We start from the raw sequence: 25,705 nt of genomic DNA, 5'->3' as shown, positions 1-25,705 counted from the left end.
GTCCTGGGGACTAATGTGACTGTCTTGTATGTAACTAATCTTTTTTCTGTAATCCTTTTGTCTTTTCTGTTAACCTACCATTGTAAGATAGCACAGCATTATCCCAGATTGTATCACACATTATTGTTGTCTATTTATTTATTTATTTATTTATTATTATTTTTTATTTTATAATTAATATTTTGCTTTTTAAAGACCTTCCTATATTCTTTTTCAAACCTTTAAACCTAATTTTAAATCTTTGTAATAATTTCTTTTGTCATAATAATTTATAACTCCTATCAAGCAATCCCTCAGAAAATGGTGCCAGTTTAAAATGGCTAAGCATTCTCAAATGCCCTAGTGTTGTTAGCTTAATAATTAATTTCATTTTCCATTAACTAGTGCATGGTGTTTTCAAGAGTTCCAAACAAATTTATTGTTGGATGTTTTACTTGTAAATCTAATGTGATGGAGTGTTTCTGTGCTGTAGGCTATGTTTTACAGGTAGTTTGAGATGTTTCTGGGAGGTTGAAGGGACATAGATTGCTGCTGAGACCCCTGGTCTGATATCAGCCAAAGAATGTCATTTGACTTGCAAATGTTATGCAAATAAGGAGACCTGTGACGAGGTTTGACTAGAAGGCCGTCAAGACATTGCCAGGTGTTTTTCAAAGGGCTAAAGATAAAGTTACGTCATAATGAGTGCAAAGTAAGACAAAGGAATTGTTGATTCTACAGCAGTAGAGAGTAATTAATAAGGTCAGTATTTATTAATGCAAAATAATCTATAAAACTGGACTTTGAAGGAACACTTTGATTTCATTCTTTAAAATATGCTCCTTTTACAACTTTACAGTTAGGTCCAATCCCAATTCTATTTTTGTAACCCTTTCTCCTTGGCCCTTGAAACAGAGTGTGAAGGGAAAGGGCTTCAAAATTTACCCCTAAGAAATGGGACAGCACTACAACACCTGCACACCTCTTTTGTCATCACGATCTCTTGCTTCATATGGGATCGATGATGGCGACTCCTGTAGTAATTCCAGTTTTGTTATTTTATGGTATTCATCTTCAGGAAATCACTTTAATATAATGTGTATATAATGATATAACTATTTTGTACATCTCCTGACTTTCGTGTGCAGCCATGTTGCCATTGTAGATGGTATATTCAGTGATATTTTCGTACCCCTTTGGTTTTTGAGTATGATCTTGGAAAATATCTGTTTCAAGGTCTATCTAACTGTTCACCTTAGCATGGTTGAATGGTTTACAAAATGGTCAAACTGAACTCTGGGCAAGTTGTAAAATGTTATTTAAATGATTTTTCATTTCATTTAACTTTCATTTCAAAGTGGAGCGTTCCTTTTAAAAGGTCAGCTAGGTACTTGAAGAAATCAAGTGCCTTGAACCATGGGGAAAAAAAAACTAAATTAGTACTATGAACATATTCCCTTTGAATCTACACAATAATAAGTTATAATTCCACTTTAATGCATAACTGAAATGTAATTAAATTAAGCAGAAACTCTTTTAAATTTCAGCATACCCCTTTAAACCCTCTCTGGTCTCCTCTATTAATATTGAGCATAACTTTAAAATCACTTAATTTAAAATTTTGACTCATTTAACAGACAAAAGCAAAGTGTGATGTGAATTAAAACTCAATGCCATTTGATTTCTGCATAATTTGACCAATTATTAAGTTCATAAGATAAATTTAACTCTGTCTTCATGTTTCACACTTGATTTGAGCCCTTGACCTCCATAGTTTTTATGAAAGCCAATGTCAACAACTCACCCAAAAGTGAAACTTTATCATCATTTACTCACCATCACATCATTCTAAATCCTTAAATATGATGGAGGTCAACAGCTAAATGTTTCCAACATTCTTCAATCTTATTTTTGTATTTAGCAGGAAAAAGAAATCCACAAAGGTTTAAAGCTTCTTGATGCCTACAGTATATACACTGTAAAAATATCTGCAAATTAGCACTTTTCTGTATATTGTGATTCATTTCCTCATTTATTTCTGCTTTTGAATTGCATTATGGGAGCTGGATCTTTCTTCTAACAACTTTTATCCTTTGGAAAAGTTGGAAAAACTGACTTTTATGAACATTTTCAATAGTTTAAAGTGATCTGTTGTCTGGGTTGGTGTTGTATTTTATGGTACAAAACCTTGTAATAAACTGCCAGTTCATTTTCTACTATTTTACAGACTTATTTCTCTCTGCATATTAATTCCTATACATTATATTATACAAATGTCAATAAAAGTAACTTTGTTAAACGGCAGAGTTGAATTATCAACATCAGAAGTCGACAGAGCAGAGATCAAAATCCAGTAATGCAATTCACAACCGTAAATAAACGGAAAATACAAAATATGGAAACAATTTTTTTTTACAGTGTTTAGCAGTGGTCTCAAACTCAATTCCCGAAGGGCCATATCTCTGCATAGTTTAGTTCCAACCACCTCCAACTCACACCTGCATAGTAGTCTCTAGTCTGGAACACCTTGATTAGTTGGATCAGCCGTGTTTGATTGAAGTTGGAGCAAAACTGTGCAGAGCTGCGGCCCCCTAGGAATTCAGTTTGAGACCCATGGTGTTGTGTGTGTGTTTGTGTGTGTTTGTGTGTGTTTGTGTGTGTTTGTGTGTGTTTGTGTGTGTGTGTGTGTGTGTGTGTGTCTGTGTGTGTGTGTGTGTGTGTGTCTGTGTCTGTGTGTATATATATTTGACATGAATGATCCTTTTAAAGCAATAGTTGTCCCACAGAGTATATAGAGGAAGGAATAAGAGAGTGAAATTCATTACCTTTTGAGACCTTTTTAAAGACCCTTTCCATACATCTTAAGAGCTTAACACCCCTTTAGGGTTCAACCGGAAACACTGGCGGGATTTTAACTTGCAGTATATTTACTAAATATTAAATGTAAGAAACTAATCCAAAACGAAAACCATATTCATATACTGAATAAGATTTAATTAACTCTAGCTAATCCAGCAGGTCGGCACTTATAGTACTGCAGAAATAATAGTGTTCCCTTGGTTACTGCAGTAAACAAAGCAGCATAATGTCAAATCTAGCAGGATTTATTGATTTCATAAACCTGATATTCGCAGATTTAATTCAGGAAAGCATACATACAACCATACATTGCATAATCAAAAAAGAAATAAAATGGAAAACCTTGCAAAATAGCATTTAAAACTTTTAAAGTCTTTTTAAGCGCCTTAGATTTCTTTAAATTGGTTCATCAACGGTGACGCAGTGGCACAGTAGGTACTGCTGTTGCCTCACAGCAAGAAGGTCGCTGGTTCGAGCCTCGGCTGGGTTAGTTGGCGTTTCGTGTGGAGTTTGGATGTTCTCCCTGTGTTCGCAAACTCAAACTTTTGTCATCTTTTACTTAATTCATACAAATAGTCAGAAAATAGTGTGTACATTTTCATTTTTGATTGTACTATATCCCTTTGTGTAAAATTGATTTGATTGTGCAGGAGAAAGATTATTATTCAAATGCTTGCACTAAAGCCATTTGCATTGTATTTAAAAATAAGACTGAGAACTTTTATTTCAATTAATTAATACTATACTGCATCACCGCTGAATTTATCATTTTAAAATGACAGTACTAACTTATATCCATAATGCTTTTTAACTAGGAATGTCAGCTTAGGTAGATTTCATAACACAGGCAGCAGAACCTGTCCATGGCACACTGACAGTCTTAGGGGAAAATGACTTCATTCTTTTCAGGCGAAACCCTACTTGCTAGGGCTTCAGGCGGGTGATTAACCTCCCACGTTATGATGGAGAATCCTCATCTCAGTCCTCTGGCACAGCTATACATCAGTCAGATCCAGTCCGTCCTGTTTGCCTCCGCTTTCCTCTATCTGTGGAATTTATAGGAAAGCAGAAGTGGTGAAAAAGGTGGAGGGGAAGAGGTCAGGCTTATCCGTGTATTTCAGGATGTTTTCAGGCCTGCATTGTGTTTTAGGAGAAGTTGAACCTTTGTGCAACCTGTGGCTGATTCACAAATGTGACCCCAGTAAAAGCCAATTTAGATTCTGCTGTGTTATTTATCTTCATTCAGCTTAAAAAAACGGAAGTGTCTTTATTCCAATAAGGTATCAAGTAACGGGATGAATAATCAACCTTTTCTAACAAAATTTGCCCAAATTAAAGCTAAATAAAAAAAAATCATATGGGTCACATTTTTCCAGTTCTGCAAGTCATAATCGAGGCGGGTTTGGACATGCCGGGATCGGGACTCTGAGAATAAGGAGAAGGTGGAAACAGGCCTGACGGGATTCCAGCTCTGTGTCCCAACTGAGGGAGTATCGGTCCAGCATTTTTCCCATGAGAACTGCCGTGACCTTCCAGACGGCTCTGGGGGTCCCATAGGGATTTAAGGGAGCGCTGGATGAGGGTGTCTCTGTGTTGGCAGATATTTATCCAGCAATGCGTCTCTGTGACCTTCATGAACTACACACCTTTTTTTTTTGTTCAATTTAATGAGCTGAAATCTACAAAATGTAAGATTCTCTCACAGTGTTTTTGCATGTCTAAATATTTTTGTGCACATATGCAGTCAAAATGATTAGCTCTTCGTGAAATTTGATTTATTTTTTTAAATATTCCCCAGATGCAAGGAAATCACATTGTTTTCAATTATATTTTTCTTCTGGAGAAACTCTTATTTCTTTTAGTTTGGCTGGAATAAAAGCATTTTTAAAATTTGTTTAAAATGTCTTTGTTTTCAATATATTATTTTCACATCGATAATTTACAGAATCATTTCAATATACATGTAAACATTCTTTTCTAACCACCCTCCACCCCGGTCCCATGCTCACTAGACAGAATGGACATAATTGTAAGACATTGAGCTGATATGTAAAGGAAGAGAAAATTAACAAGTAAATAAATAAACAATGATAACAAATAAAAGAATAAAGAAAAGAAGAGTCACATTATCCCACCAGCATTCTCAATCAATATAACATCCAAAATGTTCATGCGGTCAATAATTGTGCCCCAAATCTTTTTAAACATTGATGACTTACTTTAAAGATTAAACATTTTTTTCAACAGACTAAGGTTCTTTAAAATATCTTTTAAGGTTAATATTATTAGCGTGTTTAAGATATATATTTTTTTGATTGACTACATTGTTGACTTGCTCAATTAGCCAAATTAACCTAGTTAAACTTTACATTTTTCAAATGCTGAAAAATAAAACAATTTACTAGTAAATTATGATTAACTGTCATTATGGGGAAGACAAAAGATGTTATTAAAAATGATTATGTAAAAAAAAAATGTGTAAAAAAAACTTTTCTCCATTAAACGACAATTGGGACTAATTGAAAAAGTAATACATATTTTACAGAAGAGCTAATAATTTTGCCTTCATCTGTTTAAGGTTTTAACAAAAAATATTACGGCGGCACAGTAGGTAGTGCTGTTGCCTCACAGCAAGAAGGTCACTGGTTCGAGCCTCGGCTGGGTCAGTTGGTGTTTCTGTGTGGAGTTTGCATGTTCTCCCTGTGTTCGCGTGGGTTTCCTCCGGGTGCTCTGGTTTCCCCCACAGTACAAAGACATGTGGTACAGGTGAATTGGGTAGGCTAAATTGTCTGTAGTGTGTGAGTGTGAATAAATGTGTATGGATGTTTGCAGCTGGAAGGGCATCCACTGCATAAAAAACGTGCTGGATAAGTTGGCGGTTCATTCTGCTGTGGCGACCCCAGATTAATTAAAGGACTAAGCTGAAAAGAGAATGAATGAATGAATGAATGAATGAATGAAAAAATATTACCTTTTAAAAACTAATCACTTTTTTTTTTATAACACTAAGTGAAGTTTCACAAACGAATTTTGAAAGGAGCATGTGATATGATCAACTACAGCTGGTCCTTATCGCTAATTATTAGCTGGCCTATCAGATCATTTCAAAATTACTATAAATATACTGCCTAAACTTCATTCCCTATATTCGTTTTGGAAAACCTCTCCTCTATCCTTTCCTTCTCCCGCCTCCTTAATTTTAGGATCGGACGACATGTCGACTCAGTGGCTGGCGATGCTGCCTCCCAGAGGGAGGGCCAATTGTTTAAGTTCTAATTGAGCCAGTCGGCAGTCTCTACGTGGAGTTTGCATGTTCTCCCTGTGTTCGTGTGGGTTTTCCCTGTGTACACCCCACATACTAAAAAGATGTACATAAGCCTATTGTAATAACAGTCACAAGCAAGTAATGCATAATACTGAAGTAATTCTTATAGAACCACCTTATTAACCAAAGTATAGGTTAAACTTAACTACCTCTGAGCTCAGGGTGCTTTCTCAGGAAAGCATGTCAAACGTGCTATTATAGACAAGCATTATCTAAGTAACTCTTGTACTAAGGAGTAAGAAGAAAAATTTCTTTACCTCCAAATCAACATACATTTTTTTTCTGAATTAATATAAATATGTATGCAAATATGTTCATAACTTTGACAAAGCCTCCATTCACAATTACGGTAATTAATTGAAAAACAGCAACCTGGACTGTCTTTAAAAATAATAACATGAAAATGTGTCATTTTCAGGTAAACTATTCCTCTGTTAGCTCACGTTCTGCTTAAATGGTCTCTATCTTACAAACCGGATCCATGATGTTGCTTTTTCCTGAGAATCTGTGAAAGTACAGCTCGGATGCTTATCAGATTGTAAGTGCTTGAATATCAGTATGAAGAGGTCTGTGTTTGCTCTGTGTCTGAAGAAGTATCTTGCGGGCATCTGCTATTTAAGTATTGACGCTGTTTGTATATAGTCAGTCACAGACAATAAAAGAGTGTAATTTAAAACTCAACTGACTACAAATGGATTTGAGCTCATTCTTGGTTAACTAGAACCCAACATTTCTCCCAATAATGTTTGTTTGTTAGCGAATGTGGTGTGTTGGTTTATGTTGCAGAACAGGATTTCCTCCCTCCTTTTCCCCCCTTTTCTGTTTATGTGTGTAAGTGCCTGATCCTGTATCACTCCTGGATCAGTACGACCTGACATGATGTGCTTGTTTGGACTGGAGGCACAGATAATTCTGAGCTAAACCAGCTGGTTAAGTTCCCAGGACACGGGAGACTGACGTAGGTACGTCTGACGAGAAGGATTGCCGTGGCTTGTGGCTCTTCCATGTGTCAGACAGACTGACTGACAGCTCTGTTGACAATGCTCTGAAGTACAATGTTCTTGCTTACCATATGTCTTTTTATTCTATCATCATGCTTTATTTTCTTGCTATGCGCACACTGGGATATAATAGCTTTGGTGTTCCCAATGCCCCAAAGAAAGGCCTTCTGATTCCATCTGGTTGAGTGTTAAAAATGGTCTATTCATTTTGTTCTTACATATTATGTATAATATTAATATGCTTCTGTTCTGTTTGTTTGAACTACCAATACATAATTTTGACTTTGACAGATGGCAATGAAAGTATTGTGATAAAGATCAATATGTATGTCAATGCTGAATACATATATATATATATATATAAAATAATGGCGGCACAGTGGCTCAGTGGTTAGCAATGTCGCCCCACAGCAAGAAGGTCACTGGTTCGAGTCCTGGCTGGGTCCGTTGGGGTTTCTGTGTGGAGTTTGGATGTTCTCCCCGTGTTCTTGTGAGTTTCCTCAAAGTGCTCCGAATGTGATTTGCATGAATGGAAGAGTGTATGGGTGTTTAGCAGGACTGGGTTGTGGCTGGAAGGGTATCTGCTGTGGAAAACATATGCTGGAATAGTTGGTGGTTCATTCTACTATGGCGACCCCTGATAAGCAAGAGACTTAGCAAAAGCTATCTACTCCTGCTTTCCTGTCATATCTCTACTGTCCTGTCTGTGCGTTAGCATTAATGTGTGTTATTGTCACTTGTAGACCCTTTAATGAATGTCCTATTACAGTTATTAACTCTTTTATTTGAATATACTCCTATTTCAAGGAGACTAAAGGAGAATCAAATAGTAAGAGAGGCTAAATCTACAAAAAGAAAATACATATATTTCCAGAAAATGTAATAATAATAAAAATAATAACATTTTTATTTACACGTTATAATATTGTGTTTTAGCATCTGTGTAGCTGCTAAAAGAAGAAGCTGTTTACTACAAAGTCCCTTTAAGGCAAGTAATTTCACTCGGCAGCCATTTTTGAATCGCCTCTCAGACAGTATGCTTTTGCATTCTGTCTGAATGGGGAAACATCAAATTCTCCAAAACTGTTTGCCAAGCTTACGTTAACGTTACATATTTGGAACCACCAATAAAATTAAACAACAATCGTCTCAAAAGTTTTGTTTTAAATGTCCAAATCAAACAAAATCTGCATATTTTCAGGTTGGGCGAGCTAATGCGCATGCGCACTCAAAAGAAATTACAACACAAACTTCATTTATGCCTGTTCTACACAAATCGTCCTTTGGATAATGATGTCTGATCGCGCAGCTCTCCTGAAGGAATCCACAACTTGGTCTTGAGGGCGAATCTCCTCCAGAAATAAAAGCGACTCTTTGTTTACAAGTGTGTGGGCGTTTAAATATTTGTTGTCATGTGATTTGCGTTTGACAGGATGGACTGTACCTCCTGTTCATTTCATACAGATTACAAAAGTGCACTGGCTTCATTTAAAACTTCAAGCTTTATGGGGACATATTTCTTATGCCTGTGATCGAGGGAATTATTTGCTAATATTCCAGTGTGTTTGTTGACCACCAAACTGTCATAAAAGCACACGTCTGGTCCGAGCTTTTCCATCAGAGAATCGTCAGTCTATAGTGATCGATGATTAGCTCCTGTATTAGCAGGCAGGGCTTCATTCGCCATATTGACAGTTGCACTTATCCCCATTCAAAACTATACATGTGACATGTCTTGTGTGACTTTGGTTTACCACCAACAATGGCAGAAACTTTTGCATTTACTTAAGTAGATTTTCATTAGCATATTGCTAATACATGCATAATATTGATAATCATAAAATACATAAATGTTAGATAATATAACCGATTTGTAATTACAATAAAACATTTTTAATCATCACTTTTAAAAAGTGTTGTCTTTTATAATCTACAGCTTTCATGTCGTCCGCCATCTTTTATTTATTTTTTTCCGGATCTCACTCACTTGGAAACATCCACACACACTCCCATTCACACACTACGGCCAATTTAGTTTATCCAATTCACCTATATAACCCACACAGACACAGAAAGAACATACAAACTTTACACAGAAAGGTCCTGACCCATCCTGGACATCAACCAGTGACTTTCTTGCTGTAAGGCAACTGTGCAAACCATATAGTCACCCTTCCCAGAGCTTATCACTGTGTATTGCCTCCTAAAAGACAAAACTGACGCTGCCACAGAATTAGGCTAAAATTACATTTGCACTCCTTTTATTTATTCATTTATTTTTTGCTGTGCAGCTTTAAGTCATTGTCGTTTTGCATTTGTGTAGCTTTTAGCATTTAGCACATTGCTAGCACATGACAATTAGCACTAAATTCTAATACATTACTTGATACATTTCATGTAGAAGCTCGTTCTTGTTGATTTATAATTTTGTTTCTACACATCGCATGCTAAATCAATGAAATCTACACCTTTGCACGTGATCTTAATGAGAAAATAAGATCTCAGTGACGCCGCTCGGCAGTAAACAAGCTTTGTTGACTCGTGGCACACTGCTCTTTCAGTGTGGTGTTAGTGAAGTGAATGACAGTGAATGAGCCGGCTGACGATACAGGTTAGTCGTCTATGTGTGTGTTTTTGCGTGTCTGGACTGATCCCGGATCCCAGGGGAGAGGTCCAGGGTGTGATGGGAGGGTGAGGGGGCAGAGACGGGCCCAGCCTCTGCTGATTCACCCTTATCCTGATCTGGTTCTGCCAGAAGGATCACATAGCTCCACTTTTACATCCTCCTTTTCTTCTCAGTCTTTTCTTCTTGTTTTTGTATTGCTTCCTTGTCACTGTTCGTGCATTTTAACACATTTGTGTGTTTATCTGTTTTCATGGGTGGGTCTTTTATGAGGCCTTTACATCACTTGATGTGACAGATTAGTTTATTTGTTACTTAAATATTTATTTTTAATAATTATATTCTTAAGTTACAGATCTAAGAGTGACTAGTTTGAAACACTATACGCCAATTAAACATAGCAACTAATAAAATGTTGGAAGTGCAAAAACTGGATTATGCAATCCAACATTTTAATTGTGTTCCATATACAGAGCTCAACATAATTGAGTACAGCCCATTTTGAAAATGAATATTTTTATCCATTTCTCAGTAAATCTAGGCGATGTATTTTAGTGCATTTAAACAAAACAGATGAATTAAACAGTGTATTTATTAAAATAATTTTTTAGTCACCAAACATATTTAAATCGAAAGATAATTCAATTCAAACAAAATATTGCAAATAAATTACATCCTTCAAAATTTTTTGCATATTTTTTGCTTCTCTTGATTTTTTTCCCTCTTTTTATAATTATTTTGGCTTTTTAATAAAAAAATTTGGCTGTACTAGTTTTTGGACAGTTATTGTAGGTTATTTTGTTATAATATAATAAATATAATATTGTATAGTTTCTTATTAAAAAAATATGAATTCAAAAGAGAAATTTGGCGGTGCCAATAGCCTAGTGCTCCGACATATACCATGGTGTCCACGACGACCTGAGTTTGATTCTTGGCTCGAGGTCCTTTGCCGACCCTTTTAAATTATATTTTTATGTAATTTACTGAACTGATTATACCACACTGTAACAAAAGGCAACTAATAAAATGTTGTAATTTGTCAGAAGTGTTAAAAATATTGACAGAAATATGAAAAATGTCAAAGTTTTGATCCGGTATTTCTATAATATTCCAGCTTTTTAAAATGATAAATATATTTCCAATAGTTTGAAGTTTAGATGAGATACTGAAGTGGAATTTTCTGAACTGAACACTGTAAAATATGTTAACTACATAAATATATGAAGTACAAAACTGCACATTGGCTAATGTTGCTGTTCTTTAAATATTTATTTTTATTGATCAAATACTCAAGTTTCAAGTCATGGGGAACACTATATGCAATGCAAAAACAACAAATTAATAAAATGTTGGAAGTGCAAAATATTTTTTTATAACAAGTTATTTTTGCACAGTCCAACATTTTAACTGTGTTCCAGATATATTTAAATTGCAAATATATATTTTAATAGTTTTAAGTTTAGAAAAATGGAAATAATATTGATATTTTAATTTAATTTATTGAACTGAATATACCACACTTTAAAAAGCCAGTTAATAAAATGTTGGCGGAGCAGAAATATGAAAAATTAAAAGGCATTCATCCAGTTTTATTCAAATGATAAGTATTTCCAATAGTTTTAAGTTTAGATAAGATATTGAAGTGGAATGTTCTGAAGTGAACACTGTAAAATATGTTAACCACATAAGTAAAGTAAGAAAATATTGTACACACACAAAAAAAAGTCAAATCAAGTCAACATGCTTATTGGCTATCATTGACTGGTCTAGTAAACACAAATTTCAAAATATAGCCAGTATTATAATTATTTTTTAAGTTGGATTCATCTCTGGCTCAGGCTAAAGCATGAAAATAAAAAAGAAATGACATAGAAATCATAAACAGAAATTGTGGGTTAAATAATAATAATATTTGGTTGAAGCTGTTTAAACTTTTTACAGTGTAAGCAGCAACCTTTGCTTGTTAGAAATACTTGGAGGTAGCATATTAAATTGACTGTTTTTTTGGGAAAAGCTTTACATTTTGATGTTTTAAAGTCTGTCTTGCTATGTTGAGGAACATTATTTGTATATTATTAGTGAATGAACTTTTCACATCTTTAGTGAATGTTGATATTGAATGAACTTAACATACCTGCATGCGACATTAAAACTAACAATAATGTCACCTCTATACATACATAATTCACAACAATAAACAATTACTTAATACTGCTTAATAACTTAATTGCAGATGGAATTAATGGATTCTTAAACCTGTTTAATCTGCAGTTTGGTGATCTAAATCTACTTCCTGATTGTTCATTCCTGGCTGTGGCTGTGTTGTATTGGTTAGAATACAATTTTTGTCTTGTTTCTAGTCCAAATATCTAAAATCCTTTAAATCAAGAAGGATTTTCTAGACTAGCAAAACACATTGTCTTGTTTTAGAACTAAAAATTTAGTTTTTTTTCTTAAAACCCATAAGCTAAATTTTTTGAATATTTTGCTAACACCATTAGTAGATATCTGTGAAACTCTCTTAATTTGGGAAAATTATTTCTGAAAACAATACAATATGTTTTGCTTGTCTTCAAAATGCTTCTTGATTGAAGAATTTGTAGATATTTGGACCAGAAACAAGACAGAAATTCTAAGCAAGAAGAGCATTTTTTGCAATGTACAACTAACTTTTGTTTCAACACATTCAAATCAGCCATAGTTGCATTTTTCCCAATTCAAACTATACAAGTAGCACGTCTTGTGTATTTTATAGTCTTTGGTAGATCATCTGGCTTTAAAACTATTTCAATTTTGCAATTTAATTATTTCACTTTCATAAGGCATTTTTTTTCTAAATGGATCACAATTTGTCATGTGCTATAAACTATCATCTCATAAACTATCATCTCATGGATGATAAAGCTACCTTTTTTAAGTTTTGGGATTCTGCTCTTATCAGTCATTGGTCAGAGTTGATAAACTGTTTATTTTGTCTCATAATTATTGTAATTCTGAAATGAGAAACCGCTCGGTACTGTTCATGCGCTTTAACTTGCTGCTTTCATTTAGTAATTTTTTGATAACACTATCAACTCCTTTACATAAGATGTTTCCCAACTTATAAACTATTGAGTTCTGTTTTTGAGTTTAAACAGTGTGCGAATCATACATTGATGATCAGGAGTGGTCAACGTTTTTAGTAATGTTACTGTCATTTTTGTATTTATTCAAATTACGTCTAGTTTATTAATAAAATGTATTTAAGTGTTCAGTGTTTTGAGGGATATTTAGTGTCTGACCTATGGTATCCTCTGATTAGCTATTTCAGAGGTTACTGGAGGTCAAACTATACAAACTATGCATCTAAAACTATGCATCTAACAAGCTATATGTTAATACCAACACTAATTTACCTAAAAGTGTCTTGTGAACACTTACAATGTCTATCAGTGCTCTACATCTGCAGATTTCAGACTGTTGAATGATTTTTTTTATTGCATAAACCGATTGGCGCGATTATGAATTCACAGTGGTATTAACTAGGGGTGGTCAGATGTATATTTATATTATCTGTTATTTTAATCATTAACATTGTTATTTAAAATACAGATCAGCTTGAGCTATTTCTCACTATTAAAGGGCTGACCCCCCATATACACTCTATTTTGATATGCTTCAGTGGGCATCGAGCATTAATTGTCAATCCCCCCAAACCCCCCTGTAATACGCACCCTGACTTTAAATAGTGAAAGTAGTGTGTTATCACTGAAAAATTGCAAAAAGAAAAAATATGGCTTTATATGTCCAGATAATGCACTTATTTCAATGCTAAAAATGTGGAAAGTTGGACACTTTAATCAGTTGGCAAAGCAATCAGGCTACACTGTCAAAACTTATATGACACAAAGTCCTGGCAACAAGTGTTTTATTATTAAATTATTTTAATTAATTACTCAGAGGCCACTCGGTGGTGCAGTGGGTAGTGCTGTCGCCTCACAGCAAGAAGGTCGCCGGTTCAAGCCTCGGCTGGGTCAGTTGGGGTTTCTGTGTGGAGTTTGCTTGTTCTCCCTGCGTTCGCGTGGGGTTTTTTTTCCGGGTGCTCTGGTTTCCCCCACAGTCCAAAGACATGCGGTACAGGTGAATTGGGTAGGCTAAATTGTCCATAGTGTATGAGTGTAATTGAGTGTGTATAGACGTTTCCCAGAGATGGGTTACAGCTGTAAAGGCATCCGTTGCATAAAACATATGTTGGATAAGTTGGCGGTTCATTCCGCTGTGGCGACCCCAAATTAATAAAGGGACTAAACCGAAAAGAAAATGAATGAATGAATGAATCAGATTTCAACTATTTATTTAAGTTATACAAATTTTAACTTAATATTTTAATCAGTTTGACTGATGGATGTTGAGTTGACTTGAAAAATTCATATGATTCAGCTAAAAAAAATTAAGCAGCAAGCATCTTTTAAAGCGTACAATGATTAATGACAAATACAGTTCATACACACTTATAAATATAGACTTAAATTGTCATTGATGGATTTATTGAAGAACCGTAAGCGTCAATGGAAACTTTACATCCCACATAAAGTTCTTTAGATTTTTAAAATAAAAGAAATGATTGGTTCTTTTAAAAACGTTGGCTAAAATCATTTGTTCTCTGGCATTATTGTAAAAAACGCTTTTGGAACCTTTATTTTATTATGTATATGTGATACATTAGTAGCACATAGTCTGAAACTGTATAGTGTATAGTATAGTGTGTAATTTGGGACACATTCATAAATATTCCTTCGGCTTATTCCTGTTATTCATCTGGGGTCGCCACAGCCGAATGAACCGCCAACTTATACACTTATAATGTTTTACACAGCAGATGCCCTTCCAGCTGCAATCAAGTACTGGGAAACATCCATACACACTCATTCACGCTCATACACTACGGAAAATTTAGTTTTTTCAGTTCACCTATAGCGCATGTCTTTGGACTGTGGGGGGAAACTGGAGCAACCATGCGAACACGGGGAGAACATGTAAACTCCACACAGAAATGCCAACTGACGCATGTTGGTATTCGAGCCAGCAATCTTTTTGATGTGAGGCGATCGTCCTAACCACTGAGCCACCGTGTCCTCCTTATACCACCTTGTAAATCATTGTAAATCTACAGCAGTCAGGTGGTACAGATGTCACATGATACTTTACAAGTCATTAACAAAACTCTGATTAGGTTAAGGTTATGTACTTAATACATTGTAATAAAGCCTGGTTTAGGTCCATTGGATTTAATTGCTTTCTCACCACAAGTAAACTACTCCAGAGATTGTTTTCAATCCCACTGGGACCATCTCAATCAGTTGAAATTTAATAAATCAGGTAAAATAACAAATGTTAAAATGTTGAAGGAGCACAAATGTAAAGTAAAATGTATTCAAATGAACAAATAGTTTCTGAATAGTTTTAAGCTTTTAGAAAAACTACACCAAATACTGGCTGTTTTTTCTATCAGTACATTATCAGTAAAGTTTTTGTCATTTCTTTTTGTGGAAAATAATTTTTTTTCTTCACATTAGCACTGGACCCTCTTTTTCCAAAAGCTTTTGTTGTGAACAGCAACACCACAGTATTTAACAGAGTGTGTAAACTTTTAGATATTTTCAATGCTAGTGTGTGCTGCATTGGTGAGCAAATTGGTGGTGGTATATATATTGGAAATAGCCTTTGTTTATGGGATGCATTGCCTTTTTCCGCAACCCACCTCCTTGCCTTTATCAGAATCTGCCTTCCTGTTGTGTAAGCACCCCAAACTTCAGTCGACCATTGTTTGTATCACCACCACAGCATGTTTGCATGAATGCATGTATATTTAAACGTGTGTGTGTGTGTGTGTGTGTGTGTGTGTGTGTGTGTGTGTGTGTGTGTGTGTGTGTGTGTGTGTGTGTGTGTGTGTGTGTGTGTGTGTGTGTGTTAATGGGGGATGGTGCAGGGTTGACAGACTCTTATCTCTCTCAAGGCTCTGCACCTGTTCTTTATTATTCACCTGTCACTCAGCCTCAAAGCCACTAATACATGCCTGTATGCTCATGCTAATATGCTGCTGCAATACTATAATGAACGCTAATAGGCCCACGTAGTGGATTCCCCCCCTGAGTGGTTAAATATTTGCTCTGCTACAAATCCATTCCTTGGAAGATAGTTTTTTTTTTTAAATAAGAGAGATTGACATCAGTAAGCTCAAAAGGTTGAAGGAGGGAGAATAAAATGTTGAAAATAAGAGTCGTATTCTTTTATGTGGCTGTGTGGGTGTGAAGGGTGAGGCATAGTGGAGGAGTTTACTTGTTTGTGTTTGTGTGTGTGTGTGTTAAAGGTGTGTCTGTGGTACAGGGAGGTCTGTATGTTTGAGCTGAAGATTGATGTGTCCTTGTGTGTGTGTGTGTGTTGTCCAGCAGATGTTCAGGAATGATGGAGAATTGAGTTTAAGATGTTTATACATGATGTTATCTCATTTCACTTTGTTTACCTTACTTTTTACTATGGTTGGGTGATTAATCAAAAGTAATCGAAATTGACATTCAGAACATATAATCAAGCTTATTTTTCCAGGTCAATTACTCAATTACTTTCCTTACCATCATCAGAGAGTAGCAGTGTCAGGGTTTCAGGAAAGGGAAAGGAGCGAGGACTCAAATCCAGGGACAAAAACATGTATTTATTAATTAAAAATAAAACAAAAAGCAACAAAAACTACCTTGATGGGGGAAAAACATAACTAAAACACAAAACTAACTTGACTGGGCTGGCAGGGAAGAGCAGGGATGAAGAAGGCGATAAACGACGGCGTGCTCATGCAGGATAGCAGACCTGCCGCGTGTTCACATGAAACGCAACACTAAAGCAACCGGCCACAATATAAACAATGAGCCATGTGCTTTGACAACACCAAGACGAGACAGAACACAAGACACGAGTACACTTACCGTGCACTCACACAAGCGACGTGCATGTTTCAATCCCAGCGCCAACCGAAACAGAAACCAACTAAACTGAGGTGCTGAGAATAGAACAGCACAACAGACAAATCTAACACGAGCGAGGGTGCACGCGTGCTCGCTACAAAGACAAAACTGCAGCTCACTTAAGATCGTGCATTCACAACAACAACAAAAGACACAGAACAAGACCGGCCTGAGAAAACTCAAACCGAACATGACATACAAGACAAGACAGGACTAGTGTCTGGTCTCCGCCACCAAAACAAGAATTAGCAAGACTGAAGTGGCAGACTCCTGACAAGCAGTATATAAATCATAGATCTCAAAACTCAAGCTCTCAGCTCTGCACAGTTTTGCTCCAACAAAGCTGATCCAAATAATCAAAGTTTTCAAAAGAGTCATGAACAACTTGATTAGTTCAATCAGCTGTGTTTGATCGGGTTAGAGCAAAACTGTGCAGAGCTGCGGCCCTCTAGGAATTGAGTTTGAGACCCATGATACAAATGCTTTGACAAATCTGTTATTTTAGTTTTTGTGTGTCAATGTCTGTGCAAACTGAGAGGAGAGAGTGAGTCCTACAGGTCAAGCCCACTGACGCATATAGAGCACACTCAAAATTGCATAACGTTTTCTAAGCAGTATGAGGTGTTTATATGTAGGTGTCTGGTGCATATGGAGTGGAAAAGAGTGTGTGCCATATAGGTGGTTTGTCAAGCCCAGACATCCATGTAATTCACTATTTTGTGAATTAGATTACTGGTTGAAATTAGAATCAGTTTCAAAGGAAGTCAAAATTTAATGGAAGTAAGTGGAATTTACTAAACTGAAACTGTATTTTTGCAGTTTACAGAATATTTAGATGGTTCATTAGCTTTAGTTTAATAATTTCAATTTTGTCAAGTGTTCTTCATGTAAATTTTTTATTTCTGCTATATTTAAATAACCATTATATTTTATTAGTTTTAAGCTTAGAAAAATCTAATAGGTACTGAAGTGGAATTTACTAAACTGAAGTTGAAAAATTCTTTTTATCTTTAGACCGTTTATACCTCAATCTGCCCAGTTGGTGGAATGAACTCCCTAACTGCATCAGAACGGCAGAGTCACTCGCTATTTTCAAGAAACGACTAAAAACTCAACTATTTAGTCTCCACTTCACTTCCTAATCTGCAATTGCCTCTGAATATCACACTAACTGTACCCAAAAAAAAATAAAAAATCCTAATACTACTAATACTTTCCTTCTTAGACTTTACAGACCTGAAACTTGCCTATAGCACTTATTCATTGTTGCTCTTAGTTGTGTAAATTGCTTCCTTGTCCTCATTTGTAAGTCGCTTTGGATAAAAGCGTCTGCTAAATGTAAATGTTATACCAATACATATTTTCTTTATAAATTTCATTACAGTGTTGTCAAGAAAACTGAAAAATCTTACTTTAGTAAAAGTATCTTTCAAAGTAGACCTTTAAAAGTCAGCGAGTAGTAAGTATTATGCTGTAAAAAGCTGATGCTTAGTGTCATAAGATGTTAATATTAGGTTAGATTATTAATTCAATGTCTAGTCAGTGTCTGAGGACAATGTTTTTTTTTTAATCACCAATAACAATGTCAAATGACGTTGATATTTAGTTGATTTTAAGTTGTGTTGGAAAGTGACCAAAATCCAACGTCAGCATCTTAAGCCATATTGACGTCCAACACTGACATTTATTTGTCAGGTATGGCTACCAAAATCCAGCGTCTGATAGATGTCCTAGTGGTAACTTCCACACAATGTCAAGCTCTAGTATCATTAGACGGTAATATTTGGTTGATTTTAGGTAAAAGATTTTGAACATTTTTCTTGGACACTTCCAAACAGTTTTCTTCAATTATAAAGCGCTTGTCTTGATGTAATTCATTATGATGCGATTTACTTTCTATGTGCGATTTGATTGGACGGGAATCACTGGACTGATTTTTCTAATCCCCATAGAAAGGAAAAATCAAGTAGAGACTGCAGGCTGAAGAAAAGTAGTGTAGTTAAAGTACCAATACTGCACTAAAAATGTACTCAAGGGAAAGAAAAGTTCACGTTTTTAAAAGCGCTTAGTAAATTACAATTCCTGAGAAAAAACTATTCAACTACAGTAGTTTGAGTATTTGTAATTTGTTAACACCACTGATTATTTATTTAATTCTGAGTAGTTATGTTTACTACTCATAATGTGTTGGTGAATAAATTGACAGATAAAAATTAACAAATGCTGCAAAATTTAAGATAAAATGGGGGAAAAAAAATAAACACCGTTTCAAGCTACACCATGATAGTCTATAGACTATATTTTAATTCAACTTCATATTGCAGTTATTTATTCATTCTCCACTTCAATTCAAATGATCTCAATTAAATTGAGTTTTACATTATCTCCAGTGACTTTACCACCATCCAACTGTCTGACTGGTGAATAACCTTACCACCAGGCCTAGGCAAACATCTGTGTCTTAATTTTCCACAGTCATTTCACCCTGCAGTCCAAGACCGGTTACTCACTGAAGCTAACCTGGATAGGAGACCACATGGGAAAACTAGGATGCTGTTGGAAGTGGTGTTAGTGAGGCAAGCAGGTGGTACTCAACTTGCGGTCTGTGTCCTAATGCCTCAATATAGTGGAGGAGACACTAAACTGTCAGTGAGCGCCGTCTTTCAGATGAGACATCAAACTGAGGTCCTGACTCTATGTGGTCATTAAAAATCCTATTGCATGCGCAACCTTGGTGTCCTGGCCAAATTCCCTCCATCAGCCCTTATTCATCATGGCCTCCCATTCATCCCCATTCAGCGAATTGGCTCTATCACTGGCTCTCCAATTCCCCAATAGCTGCTGTGTGGTGAGCACACTGGTGCCGTTGTCCTGTGTCTGCCTTTGCATCATCCTAGTGGATGATGCACACTTGTGATGGTGTGTTGAGACCCCCCCCACCCCCATGATTGTGAAGGGCTTTGAGTGTATACACAATAAATGCGCTGTATAAATACACATTACATAAATACACATTACTTTCCAGGATCAAATATTATCTCGCCAATAGTTGGTGAGGGAAATATTATGGTAATGATTCACCATCTTTTACATTCATTGAATAGCCTAGGGCACCGTTTAGTCTTCTTCTCTAAAAGTTTTCAGACGACTTGTCCATTGTAGACAATGATTTATAGTACAGGAACTGATGGGGCAATTTCTATTGTGTGCAAGGAAAACTTCAGCTGAATCAGCAAGACTGAGCAGTTTGTGGTGGATTTGTGCCATGCAGGGAACCCATGAAACCAGCCTGTGCTTTCTAACCACTTCTTTCAAATAAAGATGTTACTCAAAAAAAGTTTTTTACAATTGCAAAAGAGTGACTAAGCCCACCAAACAGCAGATTGCTGCTTTTATATGTTCTTCTGTTTGATGATGCTTCCAATTATACCTGCATTTGGCCTTAAGTTTTCAGGCTTTGATATAAATTCACTTCCTTATATCTTTCTCCAGACTGTCTGACACGCACCTCGCCATCCACATTTATGTATGTTGAATATAGGAACAGTCTACTTTTTAATGGTCTGCCCACATAGATCACATCCACTTTTTTACTTTTCTGAGCTGGGAAACAGGGGAAACTTGGGCTCGTTGTGATACAGTACAATGAATATTTCTCATGGTTGTGACTGAACACATGCCAGGTTGCCATACTGTATGTGCCAATTAAAAGGCTATTTAATTACTTTTGTTTGGTAAATTTTTTAGTAATATGTGACTTTATGGACCACAAAACTTCACTGGTATGAATAGCCAACAATACATTGAATGAGCCAAAATACTTATGTTTTTATGGCAAAAATCATTAGTTTAATAAATAAAGATCATGTTCCATGTAGACATTTCGTAACTTTTCTCCTGTAATTATATGAAAACTTAATTTTTCATTAGTAATGTGATTTGCTTAATCTTCAGATTTCAGATTATATGTTTTTTTTTATTATTTTTATCTCAGCCAAATGTTGTTTAATCTTATTAAACCATGCACCAATGTAAAAATGTATTTGTAATGTACAAATCTCAATAAAAAAAAGAGACTCTTGTATGACTGGTTTTGTTGTTCATGGTCACGTATTTCATTTCACAGTTTATTTCACAGCATTTAATTTTACATTTAACTCTATTGTAGTGACTGCAGTAAGTTATGTATAATAACATACAATAATACTAAACCCAACCTCAATTCTTAACCTAACCCTAAACCCAAGTTGCCTACATGCTGTTGATTACTCTGTTATTTAAGAGCACTCCTCAAGGAACAAGGAAACTATAAGCAAATAATAACTACTACAAATTATTATTATTATATGTTTAAAATGTTACAACATCAAACTAATGTTTTCACTAATATATAATCATGTAATCGAATCCCTTAAAAATCATGCAACATGTCGGCGCCAGTGGTGTAGGGGTTAGTGTGTCGTCATATGCTCTCCGGTGCTTGCAGCGACCCGGGTTCGATTCCGCCTCGCGGTCCTATGCTGATCCTTCCCCTCTCTCTGCTCCCCATGCTTTCCTGTCAGTTCTCTCCACTTTCCTATACAAATAAAGGTGGGAAAAGATGCATGCAACATAGACTAATACAAATGTGCATCGGTCTTGTCTTCTTAATTACATAATAAAAGTTTTCATTATATTTGCTGCAACAAAATTAGTATAAAAAAGAATTTTCATTAATAAATTGCAAGTGAATTTCACAAACTATTACAAAGAAACAGCAAGAAACACACTGAAGTTTTGGTGTAACTTTTCAACCGTAAATATATCAAAATGTAATTTTTTATTAGTAATGTTAATTTATAAGAGCTTCATTTAGACAACGCTAAAGATGATTTTCTAAATGTAAAATGTAGAAATTTCATTAAAAAAAATCTATCTTATGATGTCCAGACTAGAGACACATTTAATTTTGCAATGTCCTTGTTACACGTTCATGTACTTACTTTACAATAGTAATTACAGTACGATACCAAACCTATATGCCCATGTGTTGTTAATTACTTATTGTGGTCGAACTTAGGGAAGGTCTTGTCACTTAACAGTAATAATGTGCAGTATAGAATATAAAGTCATTGTGTAGTGGAAAAACAGTTAATATTGTGTATGATTTCTATGAGCTTGGAGGACTGCATCCATACATCTTTGAAATAACTAAAATAAATTATTAATAAAGTCATCTGGAATGGCAAAGAAAGCGTTCTAGCTGGACTCCCTGAGTGAAGATTCTTTGCATTCATCTTAAATGCCTCCTCCTTCATCTTACCCCAGACCTGCTCAATAATGTTCATTTCTGGTGTTCTGGTGGCTGTCCTGGAACAGCTTGACCTTCTTTTGCTTTCGGGAACTTTAATGTTGAGGCTGAACTATGAGAAGGAGTGCTATCCTGCTGAAGAATCTGCCCCCTCCTGTGGTGATACCTGTCTGTTGATGTTGCCATCTACTCTGGAGATCTCTGGCATGCTCTCTTACTGAAAGTAACCCAAACCATGACTTTTCCTTCACCAAACTTGACTGATTTCTGTGGGAATGTTGGGTCCATGCAGGTTTCAATAGGTCTTCTGCAGTATTTGTGATGATTGGAATGCATTTCAACAGATGATTCATCAAAAAAAAAGAATCTACCTTCTGCCACTTTTCCAAATGAACAACTATTAGTCAAGTTATTATTTGTTGCTCTTAAAACTGGGATCGACAACAAGACTTTTGTCAGGTAGTGCAATCACAAAATGTTAAAACATCAAACTAATGTTGTCATCAAGCCTCAATGAATTATATGATTTAAAAAGATTGACATAATACTCAAATATTAAGTATTTTCTGGCTAATTATTTTCTTGTACTCATTGGTTTACACAATGACCATTGCAATGATAATATATTTGATGATACTGCAGATTTAACTGTAGAACAGATTTAGAAGATGCTACAGAGGACTGTGTAGAAATAGGTGATTTATGCAAATGGAATTTTGATTAAACTGTGCAGAATGTTGCACTACACTACATTTAATGTACACAGCAAAATCCTCTCGGTAAAATTGACAGTTTAGAAAGTATTTTGTTCCTCAATAAATTGAGTTATTATTACTCAAGTTAATGAAACAATGAAATGATTATTTAGGTGATGACTGAGGACTGATGATGAGAAACACAAAACTACAACTGACTTCAGTCACAGCCTTAGATAAAATTAGCAAAAATATAATACATTGAATCTCTCAAAATCTCTAGATCTATAAGCAACTCCACAAACAGCGGCTTTACATATTACAAACCCGTTTGCCCTATTATAAAAAGGGTTCAAATACTGTCTGAATGGAGTAAATTTGACTAATTTCTTCCCTTTTTCACCCTAAATCTTGACTTCATAGGCTTCTAAAGCACTTTTATTGCACTACAGTATGTAGAAGTATAAATAATTACATTCATTCAATCATTTTCCTTCGGCTTACTTCCTTATTCATCAGGGGTCACCACAGCAGACTGAACCGTCAACTATTCTGGCATATGTTGTACACAGCGTATGCCCTTCCAGCTGTAACCCAGTACTGGAAAATACCCATACACTCTCGCATTCACACACACTCATAGATTGCGACAATTTAGTTCATTCAATAGGTTAAATGCTGAGCTAGTGTTGTTGCCATACTGATAAACTTCCGGTGACCGGTTATTGTGTTTTTTTCATGGTTCCTTTTACAGCAACGATGTTGTAATGTAATTAAAATATAGTCAGTTAAACAGACTTTGGCATTCATTTAGTAGCTCAAGTGTAAGACGATACAAAACACTGTTTACTCGCACTCGCCTGTCAGAATCGGCAGGCTAGCACAGAAGCTCAATTCAATATACTGGAGTAAAATAAATGCTCATATTTTAAAGACACGGCGGGGAGAAATGTAATTTAATGCAGTGCTTCCACTATAATCTGAGACCCACTTTATATCAGATATTACTCAGCCAGTGGAGATCGCTGATTTTTAAAGAAAACAGACCTTAAACACTCCGATTTTGCATTGGCATAAAGTTCACCGGAAGTGGTTAACCCAGGTTACTGGCAAATTAAAAGTCCTATTAGCATGCTTCGACATACAGTATACCCTTTTCACCTATACTCCATGTTTTTGGGCTGTAAGGGAAACCGGAGCACACAGAGGAAACCTACACCAATATGGTGAGAACTTGCAAACACAGAAATGCAGAAATTATACAGCCACAATAATTCTTACTGTGAGGCCACAGTGCTAACATTGTTGCCTAAATAATTAGATACACTGTAAAAATAAATGTTGCTGTTCTAAATATTAAAGTCATCTTTTAAAGTAATATTAACTTGCATCACCTGAACTGACTTAAAAACCACATTAAAATTGTTATAACTTCAAAAATTAAGTTTAAATTAGATTAACTTACTAAAATGAGTTAAAGCAACTTAAAAGCACATGTTGTCTGACTTACTAATATTTTACAGTATGTGCAACTGATCTTCGTGTAGCTCCAGCATTTGTCAGCCCGCTTGTTTACCTATTTCCTCAAACACTTTCATTAGTCTTATAATGGCTTGGTAGGAAGTTGACTAATGTGTTGCGGTAGTCATTTTACATTCCTAATTACATCGAGCTTACCTTGCAAAAGCAGTCGACTGTATGGGTTTCTGTGTCCATGTGAAGCACCGTCATGCTTCTTAGACGTCATGTTATGCCCTTAAACATCCCAATTTGGATGTTTGCACCAAAAGTATGTCCGAAAAGCCGTGTAATGAGTCAGCTGTGCAAAGTGTCAGTGAATGGGATGTGTGTTTTGCATAACTCCTATGCTCCCTCTTCCCCATTCCGATCAAACATCACACGGTGAGTCGGCTCAATCTGCTGGTTCGTATATTGAGCTGTCTGCGTTTAAGTCAGTTTTATTGAACTTTCAGAGGAAAACGTAAGTATGGAGCAAATAGAATTTGAGCACTTGTTTCTGTGGGCTTTCAGATGGATTAGGAAATTTGTGTGAGAGGATGTTGAAGGATGAAACAGAAGGTAAAACGCTGCCGTAATGGAGATTCTGTCTTCTAATCTTAAGTCTTCTAATTAACAGTTTCCCTATTTTTCAGTTTTCTGTTTATTTACGGTTGTGAATTGTATTGCTCTCTGTCGACGTTTGATGTTGAAAATTGAACTCTGCAGTTTAACAAAGTGACTTTTAGTGACATTTTAGTATGTATAAGATAACATATAGAGAAATAAGTCTGTAAAATTGCAGAAAACGTACTGGCAGCTTAATACAAGGTTTTTGCAGCATAATATACAACACCCACCCAGACAATATATAATTTTAAAAATGTTCATAAAAGTCACTTTTTTAGGTCGTCAGAAGAATTATTGGAATTTAAAAGTATATAAATGAGGAAAAATAAAAACATGAATCACAAAATGCAGAAAACTGCTAATAAACGTATATTTTTCTGTCCCTATTCATTCTTTGTTGGTTTCTTTGCAGTGTTTTCGTAATGAATCAGAGAAAAAATAGGCCGCTTTTCACATATGCTCGACAAAACTGTCCTTTTTTGATCTTGTTGTTTAGTAATGGCGTGAAAGGAAAGTGAAAAGCCATTGTGACATTTGATTTAAGGTTAATGTTTTTTTTTACTTTTACAGTATGATGACACATTTTCTGTTTTGCTGTCAAAAAGCCTTAATGAATAAAAATGAATAAATTTGCAGACATTTGAAGAATTGAAGTAAAGATGTTTTGTTTTGTTAGTCTGTGTAGATAAAAATAAAGATAATCCAAAAACTATTATCAAGTAAATAAAACAATCATTTACAACTAATTTTACACTTAAAGGAAAATTTTTAAATAGGATACATAAGTCATGATTTTTAGATTATT

At 35.4% G+C, this 25,705-nt stretch overlaps 1 protein-coding gene and 1 long non-coding RNA gene across 3 annotated transcripts in view; one reads left to right on the top strand and one right to left on the bottom strand.

Moving 5' to 3' along the window:
* mtfr2 (mitochondrial fission regulator 2) overlaps positions 1-4,739 on the top strand; it is a 30,219-nt gene extending 25,480 nt beyond the window's left edge. For both annotated transcript variants that reach the window (XM_087306195.1, XM_087306196.1), the window contains exon 8: positions 4,215-4,739. In XM_087306195.1, the coding sequence (XP_087162321.1) occupies positions 4,215-4,229 (15 nt within the window). In that variant the 3' untranslated portion in view covers positions 4,230-4,739. The remainder of the gene's footprint in view (positions 1-4,214) is intronic.
* Positions 2,754-24,999, bottom strand: LOC103909697 (uncharacterized). The gene is given in 2 exon segments (NR_170149.1): positions 2,754-3,884; positions 24,451-24,999. It is a non-coding gene; the product is annotated as an uncharacterized LOC103909697 (long non-coding RNA).
* Positions 25,000-25,705: the final 706 nt, after the last annotated feature.

The sequence above is a fragment of the Danio rerio genome, chromosome 23 (genome assembly GCF_052040795.2).
Source record: "Danio rerio strain M-AB ecotype USA chromosome 23, GRCz13ab, whole genome shotgun sequence".
In the NCBI taxonomy this organism is placed as follows: domain Eukaryota; kingdom Metazoa; phylum Chordata; class Actinopteri; order Cypriniformes; family Danionidae; genus Danio; species Danio rerio.
Note: the sequence above shows the minus strand (reverse complement) of the source record. Positions and strands in the feature narration are given on the sequence as shown.